This window comes from Babylonia areolata, chromosome 3, assembly GCF_041734735.1.
Source record: "Babylonia areolata isolate BAREFJ2019XMU chromosome 3, ASM4173473v1, whole genome shotgun sequence".
NCBI classification, from domain to species: Eukaryota; Metazoa; Mollusca; class Gastropoda; order Neogastropoda; family Buccinidae; genus Babylonia; species Babylonia areolata.
The window spans coordinates 37,769,890-37,786,495 of NC_134878.1; the positions used below are offsets into that span (position 1 = coordinate 37,769,890).

The 16,606-nt window shown below is 45.1% G+C and overlaps 1 protein-coding gene across 4 annotated transcripts in view; it reads left to right on the forward strand.

Annotated features, from left to right (window-relative positions):
• The window catches only part of LOC143279972 (coiled-coil and C2 domain-containing protein 1-like), a 69,754-nt gene that overhangs the window by 31,757 nt on the left and 21,391 nt on the right, over positions 1-16,606 (forward strand). For 3 of the 4 annotated variants that reach the window (XM_076584361.1, XM_076584363.1, XM_076584364.1), the window contains exons 13-16: positions 2,066-2,139; positions 2,587-2,642; positions 5,795-5,849; positions 14,897-14,996. In XM_076584361.1, coding sequence (XP_076440476.1) covers positions 2,066-2,139; positions 2,587-2,642; positions 5,795-5,849; positions 14,897-14,996 — 285 coding nt within the window. The remainder of the gene's footprint in view (positions 1-2,065; positions 2,140-2,586; positions 2,643-5,794; positions 5,850-14,896; positions 14,997-16,606) is intronic. The other variant, XM_076584362.1, reaches the window with a different exon arrangement.

Genomic DNA, 16,606 nt, shown 5'->3' on the forward strand with positions numbered 1-16,606 from the left:
CCTAAAATACACATGGATAAACCTGTTGTGACAACATAATACAATATAATACAATACAATGCAGTGCAAAGCAACACAACACAACACAACACAACACAACACAACAGCCTGTGACATGTGTATCACCAAGTCAGAAGACTATGCAGGTTCCAGAAACGAGCAGAGCTGTCGCAAGAATCTGGAGTCCTTGAAGAATGCCCAGAGCCAAGGAGACCCGGTACCAAAGTTTCACTATGAGACTCGCAGCTTCTCTGTCATACAGTCAGTTTTCATTGTTTTGTTTCAGTTTTCGTGGAGGTTGTTTCACGTGTGTCTGAATGTGTTTGTTAGTTCATTGACACACTTGTGTAAACAATGTGTCTGTGTGTACTGTGTGTGTCTGTATGTGTGTCTGTGGTAAACTTTAACATTGTCATTTTCTCTAGAAATACTTTGTATGCTAATACCAACTTTGGATTAAACATAGTGGGAAAAAATCTTCACAGTCATACCAATAATAGGTTGTAATTTATGGTTTGGTTTGAAGATGGCATGACCTTCTTTTTCTTGTTCACAATTAGTTTCAGTTTCAGTTTCAGTAGCTCAAGGAGGCGTCACTGCGTTCGGACAAAACCATATACGCTACACCACATCTGCCAAGCAGATGCCTGACCAGCAGCGTAACTCAACGCGCTTAGTCAGGCCTCGTTCACAATTAAAAGAAAAGAAATACAAATTCTGGAGAAAACACATACAGTGACACTAACGACACCATCAACATGTTGACTGCATATGAATATTTTAATGTGGATACTGAATTAACTAGAATGAACATGAAAGAGAAATTGAATGGACGGATTGTAGTTTCTGCCAGCCTGTCAAACATGCAGATCTGGAGAAAACGGCTACATATATTGCAGAGTGCCTGAGGCGATGTCAGCATCTCCTTTACTGAAAGAATTTCTTAAATGTTTAAGGGATACCAAAATGATATGATTTAAACAGTATTATAACCTTGAATATCATATTCAATTCATGATGCAAAAAAAAACCCCATACATTTAGATATTAGTTTTGAACATCATTGGTAGGTGCGGTTTAGTGCTCTATGTAAGTCTGCTTACCCTTGAACCAAATGTGCTCGGTTCGAATCTGCTAATATACTCTTTTTTCTTTTTCTTTTTTTCCTAGAAGCTTTATATTATTAAATACAGAGCCTTGATTTCTTTTGTCCCTTTTTTTTAGCGCTCAGGATGTTTGAGTTGGAGGTGTAGGGTTGTCCTTCTTGGGGTTTTTTGTGTGTGTATGTTGGTTTTTTTTCTTATTTCTTTTATATGATTTTGTGTATTATGTATAGTCATATTTGTGTTCAAGGTAGTTTTTCTTAATGTTCTGATGAAAAAGGAATGGTAATTGCCACAGACACGTGTTAGGTTTATGTGTGGGAATATGACTGTCCTTGTTCCTTCCAATGCTGATGTTTTCTTTTCAGGTTCCACAAAATTGATATTGACAGTGGTTTTTGTTTGTTGTTTATTTTACAACAATGTGTTAAGTCCCATTATGGCCCTATGTGGTCAGCTGGGGTGTAAGCAACAACAATAATTATGACTGCTTCTGCTTCTTTCATCTTTTAGAAACTGATTAAAGTTGACAGATGTTTTCTGTCTCTTTTGTGTGTTTTGTATATGTGTGTAAGTGGTATGTGTATGTATGTTGTGTGTGTGAGTGTGTGTGTGTGTGTGTGTGTTTTCCAAGGAACAAAGCAAATGATAATTATTTCATGCTTTCTTTCTTTTCTTTTTTCTGAAGATGAACATTCTGAAATCATTCTAATCATTGCCCTTTGAAGGACTTAAAAGATGGCATTTCAAGCTGGTGAATCCCAGAACAATAGAGTCAAGAGGTTTCAGATGTGTCATTGGGTCTCTTTCCACCCAAGATGCAGGGCAAAGGTTATAGAAAGAGCGTAGTCACAGGTAGACCCCTAAAACCCCCTTGCTCCTTACTGAGCCTTCGCAGCTGTCTGCCCTGTCCACACAAGGAAATGTGAATAATGACAAAGGAAGAGGATTTCTATGTACAGATGCAATACTGATCTTGGTGATGGGGAGATGGAGCTGATGGTTGTTCGAGGGATTGGCCTCAGCCTGCCATCAGGTAGGGACTGGGATTATTCTGTTTGCCTCCATGTTGGTAAAAACATGCGCAAACATACACCCATACAAACACACACTCAGACACACACACACACACACATGCACGCACGCACACACACATGCACGCACACACACACACACATATGTACATTCACATTATCTTTGATTCTGTGTGGATGAATCATAGTCTTACTTTTGCTTTTTTTTCTGATTTGCAGTTTTAATTGTTTGTGTTTGCAAGGTTTGGGGGTTGTGTTTTTTTTTCCCCTGTCATATAGAAACTGATGCAGATTGGTGTAAACATATATTTATGTATAGTGTGTGTGTGTGTACACATGTGAATATGTATGTGTGTGTACGCACGTGTTTGTATATGTATGTGTGGGATGTGGACAGGGGGGAGGGTATGCTTGTGTAATAAACATGTACTGTTTTCTCTCTCCAACAGGGTATTCAGAAAAGGACATGGATACAACAGTCAAATATGAATTCTTATTTCCCTCAGTGAGTTGATATGATATGTAATATTTCATTGTTAACATCTATTTTCTGACTCTTTATTTGTATTGTTTGTGATTTATGCTACAGTTTTAATTCATCCAAACATGTCATGCTGGAGTAGTTGTTTTTTTCAAAATTCAGTATTCTGATGAACGGTACCAGTTGATATCGTATTTCATCTGTCCCATGTGTTCCTAAGTCTCTTCCTTTCAGCTGATATCTGATATCAAACTTCACTTTGGCAGAAATTGTAGGATACAGAGTATAAATTTTTAAGATTTTTATATCTCATTTTTGGTGACAGACCAACATACAGAAAAGGTATATACCAATTTTTTTTTTATCAGTGAAATGATAGTGGTGAATGACATGAATGTGGATGTAGCTAATAAAGTGAACGTCAGCAAAGCTGCGACTGTTTCATTATCTATTTTTCCATTTAACATCTATTCTCTGGAAGTGTATGGCTATTTAAGTGATGGATGTGAAGAGATGAGAGTGATAAGTGGGAGATGGTAGGGTAGAGGTTGGGGTATTTATATGTGTGGATAGTCACTGACATGTTTTATAGGGGAAAATGTATAGAATCATAGTTAGAAGTAGCATGGTATGAGCTGTTATGTGATATAATAATAATAATAATGGTATTTATATGGCGCTGGATCTTGTGCAGAGACAAATCAAAGCGCTTTCGCACCAGTCATTCACACACATGCATAACTCTAATACTGTAGAAACTAAAGACAAGGAAGGGCAGGCAAGGGAGGTTATTTTGGGAAGAGGTGGATTTTAAGGCCAGACTTTAAAGAGCTGAGTGTGGAGACTTGACGAAGCGAAAAAGCAAGTTCATTCCAATCGCAAGGTCCAGAAACAGAGAAAGAACGGCGGCCAACAGTCGAGTGTTTGAATCTGGGTATGCGTAAACAGAGTGGATCCGAGGCCGATCGTAGTGAGCGAGATGGAGTGTAGAGGTGAAGGCAGCCGCAGAGATAGGAAGGGGCAGTTTTGTGAATGCATCTATAACATAGAGTGCTGATCTTGTACTTTATTCGGTGTGAGACAGGGAGCCAGTGGAGATGTTGCAAAAGAGGAGTGATGTGCTCAGATCTTTTCTTTCTGAGGACGAGTCGGGCAGCAGAGTTTTGTATGCGCTGAAGGGACTGAATGGATGAAGCAGGCATACCAGACAATAGAGAGTTACAGTAGTCAAGGCGAGAGAGAATGAGAGAAACGACAAGTCTAGATGTTGCGTCAGTGGACAGATATCTCCAGACGGCACTGATGCGTCGCAGTTGACAGTAGCAGGACTGACATGTCTGACTGATAAATTTTTGCATGGACAGTGTATTGTCAAGGACAACACCGAGGTTCCTGACTGACGTGGAAAGAGGGATGGATGTACTGCCAAGTTTGATTGTGTCAATTGTGATGGAAGACAGTTTTTGTTTAGTTCCTATGATCATTGCTTCAGTTTTGTCCGCGTTCAATTGTAACTTATTTCGAGTCATCCAGTTTTGAATGTCCAGGAAGCAGTTGGATGTTTCTTGCAAGAGCGACAACAATTTTTCAGGGGTATCACTCTTCTGGAGTTGAGTGTCATCAGCATAAGAATGATGACTGATATTATGGCGGTTGATAATTTCAGCGAGAGGAGCAGTGTACAGTGTGAAGAGCACTGGGCCTAAAACAGATCCCTGTGGGACTCCATGTTCCATTTTAACGGGTTCAGATTGGAAATGATCAACAATGACAGACTGGAATCGATCAGTGAGATAAGATTTGAACCAGTTTAGAACAGTGCCGTTGATACCAAATGTAAAATGAAGACGGGAAAGAAGGATTGAATGGTCTATCGTATCAAAGGCGGCTGACAAGTCGAGAAGAGTGAGAAGGGAAATTTTTCCTGAGTCGGACGCTATCAGTAGATTGTTCAGAATGTGGAGGAGAGTGGTTTCGGTGCTGTGGTCAGCGCGATAGGCAGACTGAAATGGGTGGATGAGATTGTTGAAACAAAGGTGGTTGTTAAGCTGCTTGAGGACAGCTTTTTCAAGGAGTTTGGACATGAATGGAAGATTAGAAACTGGTCGATAGTTTTTCAAAATGTTTGCGTCAAGGTTAGGTTTCTTCAGAAGAGGCCGGATGATTGCAGTTTTGAAAGTGGATGGAAACGTTCCAGTGAGAAGGGATGAGTTGACAATATTAGTGATTGTGGGGAGAAGATGTGAGACACATTGGGAAAAGACCGAGGCTGGTATAGGATCGAGCTCACAGGATTTTACTGTCATTTCTTTTAGGATTTCATGAACTTCTGTTTCAGTCAATGGATTAAAGGAATGGAGAGGAGTGCCGCTGAATTGAGGATCAGGATGAACAGGTTGGAAAGACATTTGGTCTAAGATGGTACGAATATTTTGGACTTTGTCGAAAAAGAAAGAGGAGAAAACATTGGGGAGTTCAGATAATGTGTAGGCAGAAGGAAGAGGAGTCATTTTTGCAGTTCCGAGAAGATTTGACATGACAGAGTAAAGAGATTTGGTGGATGTGGCATCGAGAACTTGAGAAGAAAAGAAGTTTGTTTTTGCTGATGAGATCATATGTTTGACTTTATTTATTTGTTTTCGGAATATTTGATTGTGGACTTGCAGTTTTGTTGATCGCCATCGTCTTTCCAGTTGGCGACGTTTGCGTTTTGCAAGTCGAATGTCTTGTGTGTACCATGGGGCGGAAGGTCTGTCAGGGAGCATGCAGGTAGTAGGGGGTGCATGTTCATCCAACAGTTGAGAGAGGACAGTGTTGTAATGTGTGGATACGTCGGTAACGGAAGAAATTTTGGAAAGGCGTTCAGCAGCTTGAGAAGAAAAAGTGTTAATGTTGATGGATTTCAGGTTGCGACGAGTAACAGATTTTTTGGTTCTGGTAGGTTTTGAAATATGGTGTGCGTAGCCAGGTAGCAGTATTCCTGATAGTGTTAGATGCACAGAGGTAGAGGGGAGAGTAGAATATATTACCATGTGCATGATCCAGCTTGGATAATGTGCCATGCTATGCAGTGCTGTCTAAATAATCAAGTAAAAAAAATCAATCCAGAGAAATGTTACCACCCATTTTCTTGCCACCTTCTGTAAAGTATTCATTATACATCCCTTTTCTTTCAGCAGGATGATCCGCAGACAGGACAAACATCTACTGTGAAAAGCACAGTCAATCCAGGTCAGTTCATCTGATTTACAGTCTCACAGAAAAGAGGACATTTTATTTCCCACACATGCATGTACATATGACATACATACATACAACACAGGAGGCCATTACATCTTTTTACCCAAAATATATTACAGATCAATCTGATCACTCTAATGAAATGAGGAAGTACAATAATATACAGTGTACAAGCCACAGCCTTTTTTTTCTGTTTTTCTTCTTTTTTTTTTACTGAGATGGATCAGCCAGTCTTTTTAAAACAAATGAGACTTTTAAGCAGCTGAAATCTTAAATTCATCTGTCCATGTGTGACGGACTCCAACACATGGAACTGCCAACAGGGATCAGCTCTTCAATTGTTCTCTGGATATGATCCAGTTATAAAGATGGACTGCATTGTAGCAGCCAAGAATGCAACAAACAAGCAACAAAGTGTGTTTATATGAAATTGAAACCACTGCTGCAAATGATGTGAAAGACTCTAAGATTGACGGTGAGGGTGTCACAGTCATTGTTCAGTCATTGTCAGCCATGTATGACAAGCAGTCCTTGTGTTCCTGACAGTAGAAAGAGTGGTTTAATTACACATACTTACCGTGACCCAACCAGTGCAGACTCCGGCAGGGGTCTGACATTTCTGTCCTGTACAAACTACTATCCGCCTATGCGGAGAAAATGAAAGTACTACGGCCGATAACCTCCCAGAAGTAGGTAACGTCCCCTTTGTCCCCCTGGTTATCGCCCTCTTTTTCCGGCAGCCATCTCGACACCTGTTCCTGTGCACTTCATACGGCTAAGTTTTTTCGCATTTTCTATCTGTCTATCGATTCTTTGGTGTTTCTGTTTTGTGTCCAATTATGTCTTCAAACAGGTCGCACAATTATGTAGCTCGATTGGGAGATCGGGCTAAAATTAAGGCTCGATCGCAATCGATTCGCGATCAGTCTGGGCCCTCTACCTCTGGCTCTCTCAACAACGCCAACCCTACGCCACCTCCACTTCCTCCGCTACCTCTGGTCGACTCCAGACCCCCACTACCCCCTACGCCTCCTCTGTCGACTTCTAGGGGTTTGTTACCCCAAACACATGTCAGTGGTACCATTCATATTTCTAATTTCGAACCGCAAACGGACTCGACGCGATCCGCAATTTCTCGGTTCTGCCAGTTGGCAGTGCCCGAGTCGACCTCCTCTATCCCTTTCCCCATGCCCACAGTCTCAACAAGGGATTACAGCACAAACTCTTTGGGGAAACAACACCATACACTTGATCTGGATCTGCACGCTAGACTGGGCCCTATGTGCGATGCGTCTGTGGTGGCGGCCGTGACATCGGATCACGAGCCCCCCACGTGGCATGCCTCGACTGTCTCGGATCCATTGGCAACCGAGGCGCGTAGGGATGCCCTCCCCATGTGCAGGGAGGAAGGTGGACCTCTAGGGGACACGCTCGCCCATACACGTGCACCCCTCCCCTTGTCACGATTTTTCAATCCAAGGGAGGCAACTCCTTCGGATCCCTTAACGGTGACCGCCGCAGTTACTTCCCTTGCACTGGCACTGCCCCTTGCCTTCAGTGCAGGCGTGTGCACGGTTCCAGCAAGCTATGCAGTGATGTCCACATCTGCCATTCCACCGGCTGCTGCTGTTTCCCAGCCACTAATGGTCTCTCAGCAAGCTGCTCTACCAATCAGCAGCTCATTGTCAACTTGCTGCAGCAATTATGCTCCACTGTCCTTCCTGGTGCCACACCTTCCCCTGCTACTGTTCCTTCTTCTACTGCAGCACATCTCCTTCCACCATCCTCTGCCACCTCCCAGCAGCTCCCCTCCACTACAACAGGGCACACTCAAGAGCACCCAGGGCAACCACACTGGTCACGTGCTCAGCACACAGCCTGACCCATCATCCTATGCCATTGAAGAGACACTTTCTGATGGTGACACAGACACAGAGGAACCACCTTCAGAAGAAAATCAGCTGGTTTCCCTGCAGGAAGCACTAGCCCTCTTAGCTTCCTACACTCCAGACAGGGTGGAGACAGTTCATGCACCGGGCACACCTCAAACCTGCGGTGCTATGGAAATTATGGGCATCCACAGATCCTCCCATGGCCCTCACTATGCCCTTACACAGTCGCCCATGGTACTTGACGCCCTGCAAAATACACTGGCACGCATCAGGGGCCAACCCATCAGCGATGTCCCCTCTGATTCTGTCCCCAATTTCCCAGCTGCAATGGGTCGAGGGAAATTCTTAAAAACCCTGCCCAGACCCACTTCAAAGCCCCCACTTTTAGCTCTGGGTCCTATTCCGCAAAGACCCCTGCATCTTTCTCAGGAACTCACTTGGCAATCGCACAGTCACATTGCCCAACAGATTCCTGATGGATATGGAGGAAGCTGCCAGATTATCCCTCGAATCAACTGCAGCCATAGACAACTTCCTGGCGGGCCTTGCCACAGCACTGGTGGAAACCCCAACTGATCCACCAGCCAGCCTTGACATCACCGTCTTCTCTCCCTTTGTACAGCAGATCGCCCAGCTCCTCATGCGGTCTGCCAATATACAAGCACAGGCCTACATGAACGTGATTTTGGCCAGGAGGGACCCTGTGCTCGACCGATCTCCATACATGCACTGTCTGCCAGAACATGCTTCCCTCAGAGCGCTTCCTCCCACTGACGGTTCCCGTTTTGGTCAGGGCTTCCCCACTGCGGCCATAAAACGCCACGTAGACTTGGGTAGGGACCTTGCCCTTGGCGCAGGCCCTCTCCGCACTTCGGCACACTCGCAGCACGCCCCGTGGCACCAACCCTACACCTTCAGGCATAGCAACATTACCTCCTTCAGACCGCGCCTGCGCCAATCTTCACCCTCAAACGCCAGAGTGCAACCCAGGGCACAACCTAGGGGCCAGCCCAGGGCGTACAGGCGCCAGCCGCACACACTCCGCCCTCCACGCAGGCCAGCAGCCAACTCCACACCGGCCCACCCCAAATGACTTACCCCCGCCCTTCACTCGCCACTCGTGCACCAGCAGCCAGCAGGAAGCCTATCCAGGCACATGCCAGCATGGCTGTCTCTCCCAGCATGCGAGTGGGTCCTCCGGGTGATAGGGTCGGGGTTCCGCCTGCCTTGGCTCTCCTCCAAGGCACCTCTCACTCTCTCTTCTCCTCCCTTCCCCCCCCTCCCCCCCCCCCCTCCCCCCACCCCCCACAGGGTGACGCAGCCCGCTCAGCCCTGTGGGACGAAATCCTCTCTCTTCTCCAGAAAGAGGCTCCTCCTCTGTCACCAGGCTTCTTCGGCCGCATTTTTGTCATCCCCAAAACCTCTGGCAGATGGCGGCCAGTCCTAGACCTTTCGCCTCTAAACAACTATCTCCAGCACAAACCATTCCGTATGGAATCACCTGCGTCAATCAGGGGCTCCATCAGGCAAGGCGACTGGGCAGTCTCCATAGACCTCACAGACGCTTACTTCCATATCCTCGTTCACCCCAGGGACCGCAAGTGGCTCCGCTTCTCATGGGAAGGCAAGTCCTTCCAGTTCAGAGCCCTTCCATTTGGCCTTGCTCCAGCCCCGTGGGTCTTCACCAGGGTGGTCAGGGAACTATGTCTAGCTCTCAGGAGCAAGGGCATACACCTGAGGGTCTACCTAGACGACTGGTTGATCCTTGCGGAGAGCAGGGCCCTCTGCCAGCACCACCTGAACCTTGTCAGGAACCAGTGCCAATCACTGGGCTTTCTAATGAACACAGAAAAATCGGAACTGGAACCCTCTCAACAGTTAGAATTCCTGGGTATGGCGATCGATTCTGTATCAATGACCATATGTCCGGCCATGCCTCGCCTCCACAGGCTACACAGCCTCCTCTCTCAGCTATCACAGGCAACCTCGGCGTCTGCCAGGGAACTTGCCTCTCTGCTAGGCTTCATGGAGTCCCTCGCTGCACTTGTTCCCTTGGGGAGACTACACAAACGTCCATTTCAGCATCACTTCCAGGACAGGTGGTCCCAGTCTTCACAGACATGGGACACCCGTATACCTCTAGGCACATGGTTCTCACAGTCGACCCAGCACTGGATGGACATGCAATGGCTCAACGCCGGGGTTCCCATCTCGAACCCAGCACCAGATGCAGAACTGTACACAGATGCCTCCAACATGGGCTGGGGTGCACACATGGAGAACCACATAGCGTCGGGGACTTGGTCCCCACATCAGCAGTCATGGCACATCAACAAACTGGAACTGGAGGCAGCCCTCCTTGCCCTCCAGCACTTCCTCCCCCACGTTTCGCACAGGTCGATCTTGCTATGCACGGACAACATGACGGTAGCATGTTATCTGAACAAACAGGGGGGAGCTCACTCACACCAGCTGTCCCTGCATGCGGAGACAGTCCTCCTCTGGTGTCAAGAGCACAACATCCACCTGACAGCATGGCATGTCCCAGGCAAGCTCAACATGCTAGCAGATTACCTCAGCAGATCCCACACAGTGCTACAAACGGAGTGGACCCTGTCACACTCAACACTTCAGCCGATCTGGGACCATTGGCACAAACCACAGGTGGATCTCTTCGCCACAAGATTCAACTTCTGCATTCCGACATATGTCTCCCCAGTCCCAGACCCGCAGGCCTGGACCGTGGACGCCCTATTGATCAGCTGGTCCAACCTTTCGGGGTATGCCTTCCCCCCACTTCCAATCATGGGAAAAGTCCTCAGAAAGGCAAGGCTGGAGAGTGCCGCCCTGATTCTCATCGCACCCCACTGGCCAGCACAGCCGTGGTTCCCCGACTTTCTCCACCTCACTCACGTTCCCCCACTCCGCCTTCACATCGGCAGACGCTCCCTAGTCCAGCCCCGCTCGGGCATTCCCCACGGAAACCCAGAGGTTCTCAACCTACACACCTGGCTACTGTGCGGGAATCTCTGTCAGCACTAGGCACCTCCGATGACACAGCTGACCTTGTGTGCAGGTCACATCGCAAAGGCACTCAAGGCGTTTACTCTGCACACTGGAACCGCTGGCTCTCCTGGTGCTCAACCCACTCAGTCAATCCCACACACCCATCCAATATGGATCTCGCCAACTTCTTGCCTTCCTCTCCTCCTCCAAAGGCCTCTCTGACTCTGCAGTACGCGTCCATCATGCTGCAATCAGCTCCACTCTTCGGCAACTAGGCAGGCCCTCTTTCTCAGACGACCCCCTGCTTAGGGCATTAGTCCGAGGGGCTTCCCTCAGTCACGCACGTACATCCCCCCGGACCCCTTCTTGGGACCTTTTTCTGGTCCTACAATACCTCCGCAAGGCACCCTTCGAACCCCTTGCTATAGCTCCCTTCAAGCTACTCTCCATGAAGACACTCTTTCTCATCTCACTCGCCTCAGGCAGGCGCTGTAGTGAGGTTCACGCCCTCAGTGGCGTCACACAAGATATAGCCTTTGAGCCGGACGGATCTATCTCACTTAGATTCCTCCCCGAATTTCTTGCCAAAAATCAGACTCCCGGTACACCCTCTCCCATTCTTTTCATCAAACCGCTCTCTTCCATTCTAGCCCATGATGACAAGGACAGATTCCTCTGCCCGGTCAGGGCCCTGCGCATATACCTTAACTCACTCGCTGCCATTGTCCGCATATGCGGACATCGTCGGAGAAAGCGTTGGATGCCAATGTCCGCATATGCGGACTTGGATTTTAAAAAGTCATGGTGTCGGAGTGACGCGTCGGATGCGAAAATCAAAAGCAGATGTGATATCTTACGTCACCTCTGGTCAGCTTTTCATTCACACACGCTGCGTGTGTGTCGCGATAAGCTCAACCGCAGTTGATAACAAAGCGTGCCCCCTGTCAGCTTTGTAAGTTGTTTGACAAGATGGCGTCACGGCGAAGTGTTCGACACGGTCGGAGAGGTGAAATGTTACTCAGCGTCGAAGATGCTTTGGAAATGATCCAAACTGAAGGCTCTGATGTCGAAAGAGATCATGCTGATTCTTCAGACAGTGAATTTGAACCAGATCCCGATGAACTAGAAATAGATTCGGCCGCTGAAGAGAGTGTTTACAATGGAGAGGAAAGTGAGGAACATATGCCAGCAGATGAGACAGACACAGACGACGAAACCACTGAGGAAACGGACGATTTTGCAAGTGTTTTCACCAGTGATTGGACTGACAATTTTTCCTTTTTCCCTCTTGCACATCCCTTCACTGGCATACCAGGTTTGTCAGCTGACTGGCCAGTCAACACCCAGCCGGTTGAGTTTTTTTCTTTGTTCTTTGATTTTCATTATGTAGAGACAATATTGTTTTTTTTTGTATGTGTGAATTTCAACTTTCTTCACCACCTGTTCATACTTCATTGCATGCACTAGGTCTTCAGTTCCTCAAATAGTGTTAGAATGTGATGTGGAACATGTTGGTGTACCTTTCTGATGGGTGCAAAAATGCTAAAAAAATACACAAAATATGGATACCGTGATCAACATCAAGATGGTGAGTAAATACTTTGATTTTTTGCACACATATGGAACAGCATTCCATGCATACATATACTAAATATCAATTGCCTGGTGTTTATCTGGGTTTTTTTTACAATTTTTTCCCCATCCTATACAAACCCTGGGTTTTCAGGGATTGGCAAGGGCAAAAACTCTTGGCATGGAGTGAGTTAAAAGGTCGCGTCCCTTCCGAGCGTCCAAACGATGCCTCTTCATTAGCTGGAACCTGGACCATCCACGTGACATTAGCAAGATGTCGCTGTCTCGATGGATAGTCAATGCGATTAAAGGTGCGTATGCAGACGTAGGATTGAGACTTCATGCCTCCTCAGCCAGAGCGCATGAAGTCAGAGCGTGGTCCTCTTCTCTTGCCTTAGCGCACTCAACACGGCTGCAAGACATCTTGGATGCCGCCTACTGGAAAAACCCTGCCACCTTCATCGACTTCTACCTGAGAGACGTCGCACGCCTGCAGGATGATGGCTGAAGAGGCATCGCTTCTGTGGTAGTTGCACAACAGGCCATCGCAGCACACAGACAGAACAGGCGAGCCCTCCACCTTGTCGCGCTATTCTGCACTAGTTGGGTCACGGTTAAGTATGTGTAATTAAAAGGAAATTTTCTATCTAAAATTATGTTTAAATAACATACCGTGACCCAAATTTAAGACCCTCCTGTCCTCCCCGCTTCCTGTTCTCCCTGCTCGCTGCACCGGTGATGGCATATTGCCGTCAAAAGAGGGCGCTAGCCAGGGGAACAAAGGGGACGTTACCTACTTCTGTGAGGTTATTGGCCGTAGTACTTTCGTTTTCTCCGCATAGGCGGATAGTAGTTTGCACAGGACAGGAATGTCAGACCCCTGCCGGAGTCTGCACTAGTTGGGTCACGGTAAGTATGTCATTAAAATATAATTTTAGATAGAAAATTTCCTTTTCTGTTGATTTTCAGTTGTCATAAGTGGCTTCAGAGGAATGTTAACTGAAATGGTAGATCCTGTTTCATATGTTCTTCTCACTGGGGTTTGTGTGTATAATCTGTGTATTTGGAGTAAGGAGTGTTTGCTTATTCAGGAGAAGTCACTTCTGTTTGGTTTTCTTTTCCAGCTCATCAGTTGTTTGTAGACTTCAGTGTGTGTGTGGAGTGAGAGTGAGGGGGCCAGGGGGTGGTGGTGGTGGGGGGGGGGGGTCAAGGAGGGGTCTCTGTGTGAATAGAATAGAATAGAATACTTTTTATTGTCATGTGGATTGATGGCCTGGAGGTAACGCGTCCGCCTAGGAAGCGAGAGAATCTGGTTCACTGGTTCGAATCACAGCTCAGCCACTGATATTTTCTTCCCCTCCACTAGACCTTGAGTGGTGGTCTGGACGCTAGTCAGTCGGATGAGATGATAACACGAGGTCCCATGTGCAGCATGCTCTTAGCGCACATAAAAGAACCCATGGCAACAAAAGGGTTGTTCCTGGCAAAATTCTGAAGAAAAATCCACTTCGATAGGAAAAACAAATAAAACTGCACGCAGGAAAAAATACAAAAAAATGGGTGGTGCTGTAGTGTAACCTGAATTTCACACCGAGAAATCTGTTGTAATAAAAAGAACTACAGATACAAATACAAATAAACCCTAAAAGTTTATAAGACACAATGAAACATAAACATGAGCATATTAAGAAGAGAAACATTCGTGAACAAAATTTGCCAGCTTTGGTTGTAATTCTGGTAGAAGGAACAGTTCACTAGGCTTTGCATTTGGACGACATATATCGATTAGGAATCTGTGTCTGTAAGTATTGTACTTTACACAATTGTCTAAGGTGAATCTCATCTTCAAAACTGTTACAAGTATCATACAGTCTTTGTTCTTTCGGTGTATCTTTATATCTTCCCTGTTTGATTTGTAAGTAATGGGCGCTGATTCGTAACATGGTCAGTGCTTTCCTGTGTTGTGTATTTGCTGTATTCTTTAAATACGGTTCAATTTTATGATTTGTCACAGCGTTCTTGTAAAATTCTAATTTAGATGAACCGTTATGTTTCTGTTTCCAAAATTTTACATATTCATTTTCAAGCTTCTTGGATATAGCATACTGTAATCTTTTAACACTAAAAGTGAACTGATTTTTCCAAACATGATCTAATCCAGTGCTAGTTAATACATTTCTTATGAAAAGCAGCCACTGAACATTTTTATTTGTTTGATGATACATGCATTTTATATGTTGTGTATACAAGTGAATTTTGAGGAAGCTCTAATATGTGTATCCAACAGCCAATAACTTGACATATTATTTTGAGGCTAATAGGGAATCTTCCTAATTCTCCTAAAATGGGGAGAACCATAGCTCTTTTATGTGTGTGTGTGCTTGTTTATCTGTGGAGTCTGCTTAATTTTAGTGTATGTATTTTGTATATGTTTTTATTTTCTGTACTGTCTTTATATAGTACAGTGCACTGAGTTTTTCTTCTTTTTTATCTTCTGATAAAAGTGTGCAATATTTCATTTTGAAAAGATCCCTCTTAACCAAACATGTTTAATTTTTTTGTCTACAGAGTATGGTGAGTCATTCAAGCTACAAATTGACCGCAAATCCAGGAGTTTCACACGTTTTGTTGAACGGAAAGGGATCAAGTTAAATGTCTTCATCAAGAGGTATAATGCTTGAAAGTCATATTTAATGTTCTCCTTCGCAGAAAGATCAGAGATGAAATTTCTAATGGATTTTAAAATTATTTCTCCCATATTAACAAAGAGCAAAGTTTTCGCACAAAAGCAAAAGACCTGATAAAAGCAAGATGTTTATGACTTTGTTGATGGATCAGTCAATTTGACCTTTAACAGAAGATATAGTTGGCATAATCTGTCAAAGGAAATCATCTGATTGATTCATATTGTAAACTATGTTGTCCCAGTCTGATTCTGTCTCTCTCTGTTTGGCAGTGCACCTTACCCTCCATGAGGCCCTTTCAGTAAAACAGCATCCCCACCTTCTGGAAATTCTGTGCTTGACATTCCCTCCTTTCTATCACTCTTGTTGTGTCTGTTTTTTTGTGTTTTTTTCTTTATCTCTCTGTCATTTCTTCCTTATTTTCTACATTGCTGGTCCATTCCCCTATATTCTTGTCAAGAAAGACTTTTTGCATTTTTCTGGACTTAATTATATGGGCACTATTACCATGTTGTATTTTTTTTGTGCCTTGGATGTATGAGGTGACTGTTAGTAATTTTTGTTGTATGCCTATTATTATATTAATTCTTTAGTATGTGTGTAATTTTGTTTATGTTTAGGTTAGTTTTCTAATCCTTTGTCAAAAAAGCTGATGGAATGGTCAGTGTCAGAGGCATGTCTGCGGTTTATGTGTATGAATAAAACTTGTGCCTTCATTTCTTTTCCGATTCTTTTGTGTGATATTTCACAGTTCCTACAGGGTTGGTAGTTACAGTCTTTTCAGCATTGATGTGATGTTTCAGGTCCCACAGGGTTGGTAGTTACAGTCTTTTCAGCTCTGATGTGATGTTTCAGGTCCCACAGGGTTGGTAGTTACAGTCTTTTCAGCTCTGATGTGATGTTTCAGGTCCCACAGGGTTGATAGTTACAGTCTTTTCAGCTCTGATGTGATATTTCAGGTCCCACAGGGTTGGTAGTTACAGCCTTTTAAGCTCTTGACGTGATGTTTCAGGTCCCACAGGGTTGGTAGTTACAGTCTTTTCAGCTCTGATGTGATGTTTCAGGTCCCACAGGGTTGGTAGTTACAGCCTTTTAAGCTCTTGACGTGATGTTTCAGGTCCCACAGGGTTGGTAGTTACAGACTTTTCAGCTCTTGATGTGATGTTTCAGGTCCCACAGGGTTGGTAGTTACAGTCTTTTCAGCTCTTGATGTGATGTTTCAGGTCCCACAGGGTTGGTAGTTACAGTCTTTTCAGCTCTGATGTGATATTTCAGGTCCCACAGGGTTGGTAGTTACAGTCTTTTCAGCTCTGATGTGATTTTTCAGGTCCCACAGGGTTGATAGTTACAGTCTTTTCAGCTCTGATGTGATGTTTCAGGTCCCACAGGGTTGATAGTTACAGTCTTTTCAGCTCTGATGTGATGTTTCAGGTCCCACAGGGTTGGTAGTTACAGTCTTTTCAGCTCTGATGTGATATTTCAGGTCCCACAGCATTGATAGTTAGTCTTTTCAGCTCTGATGTGATGTTTCAGGTCCCACAGGGTTGATAGTTACAGTCTTTTCAGCTCTGATGTGATGTTTCAGGTCCCACAG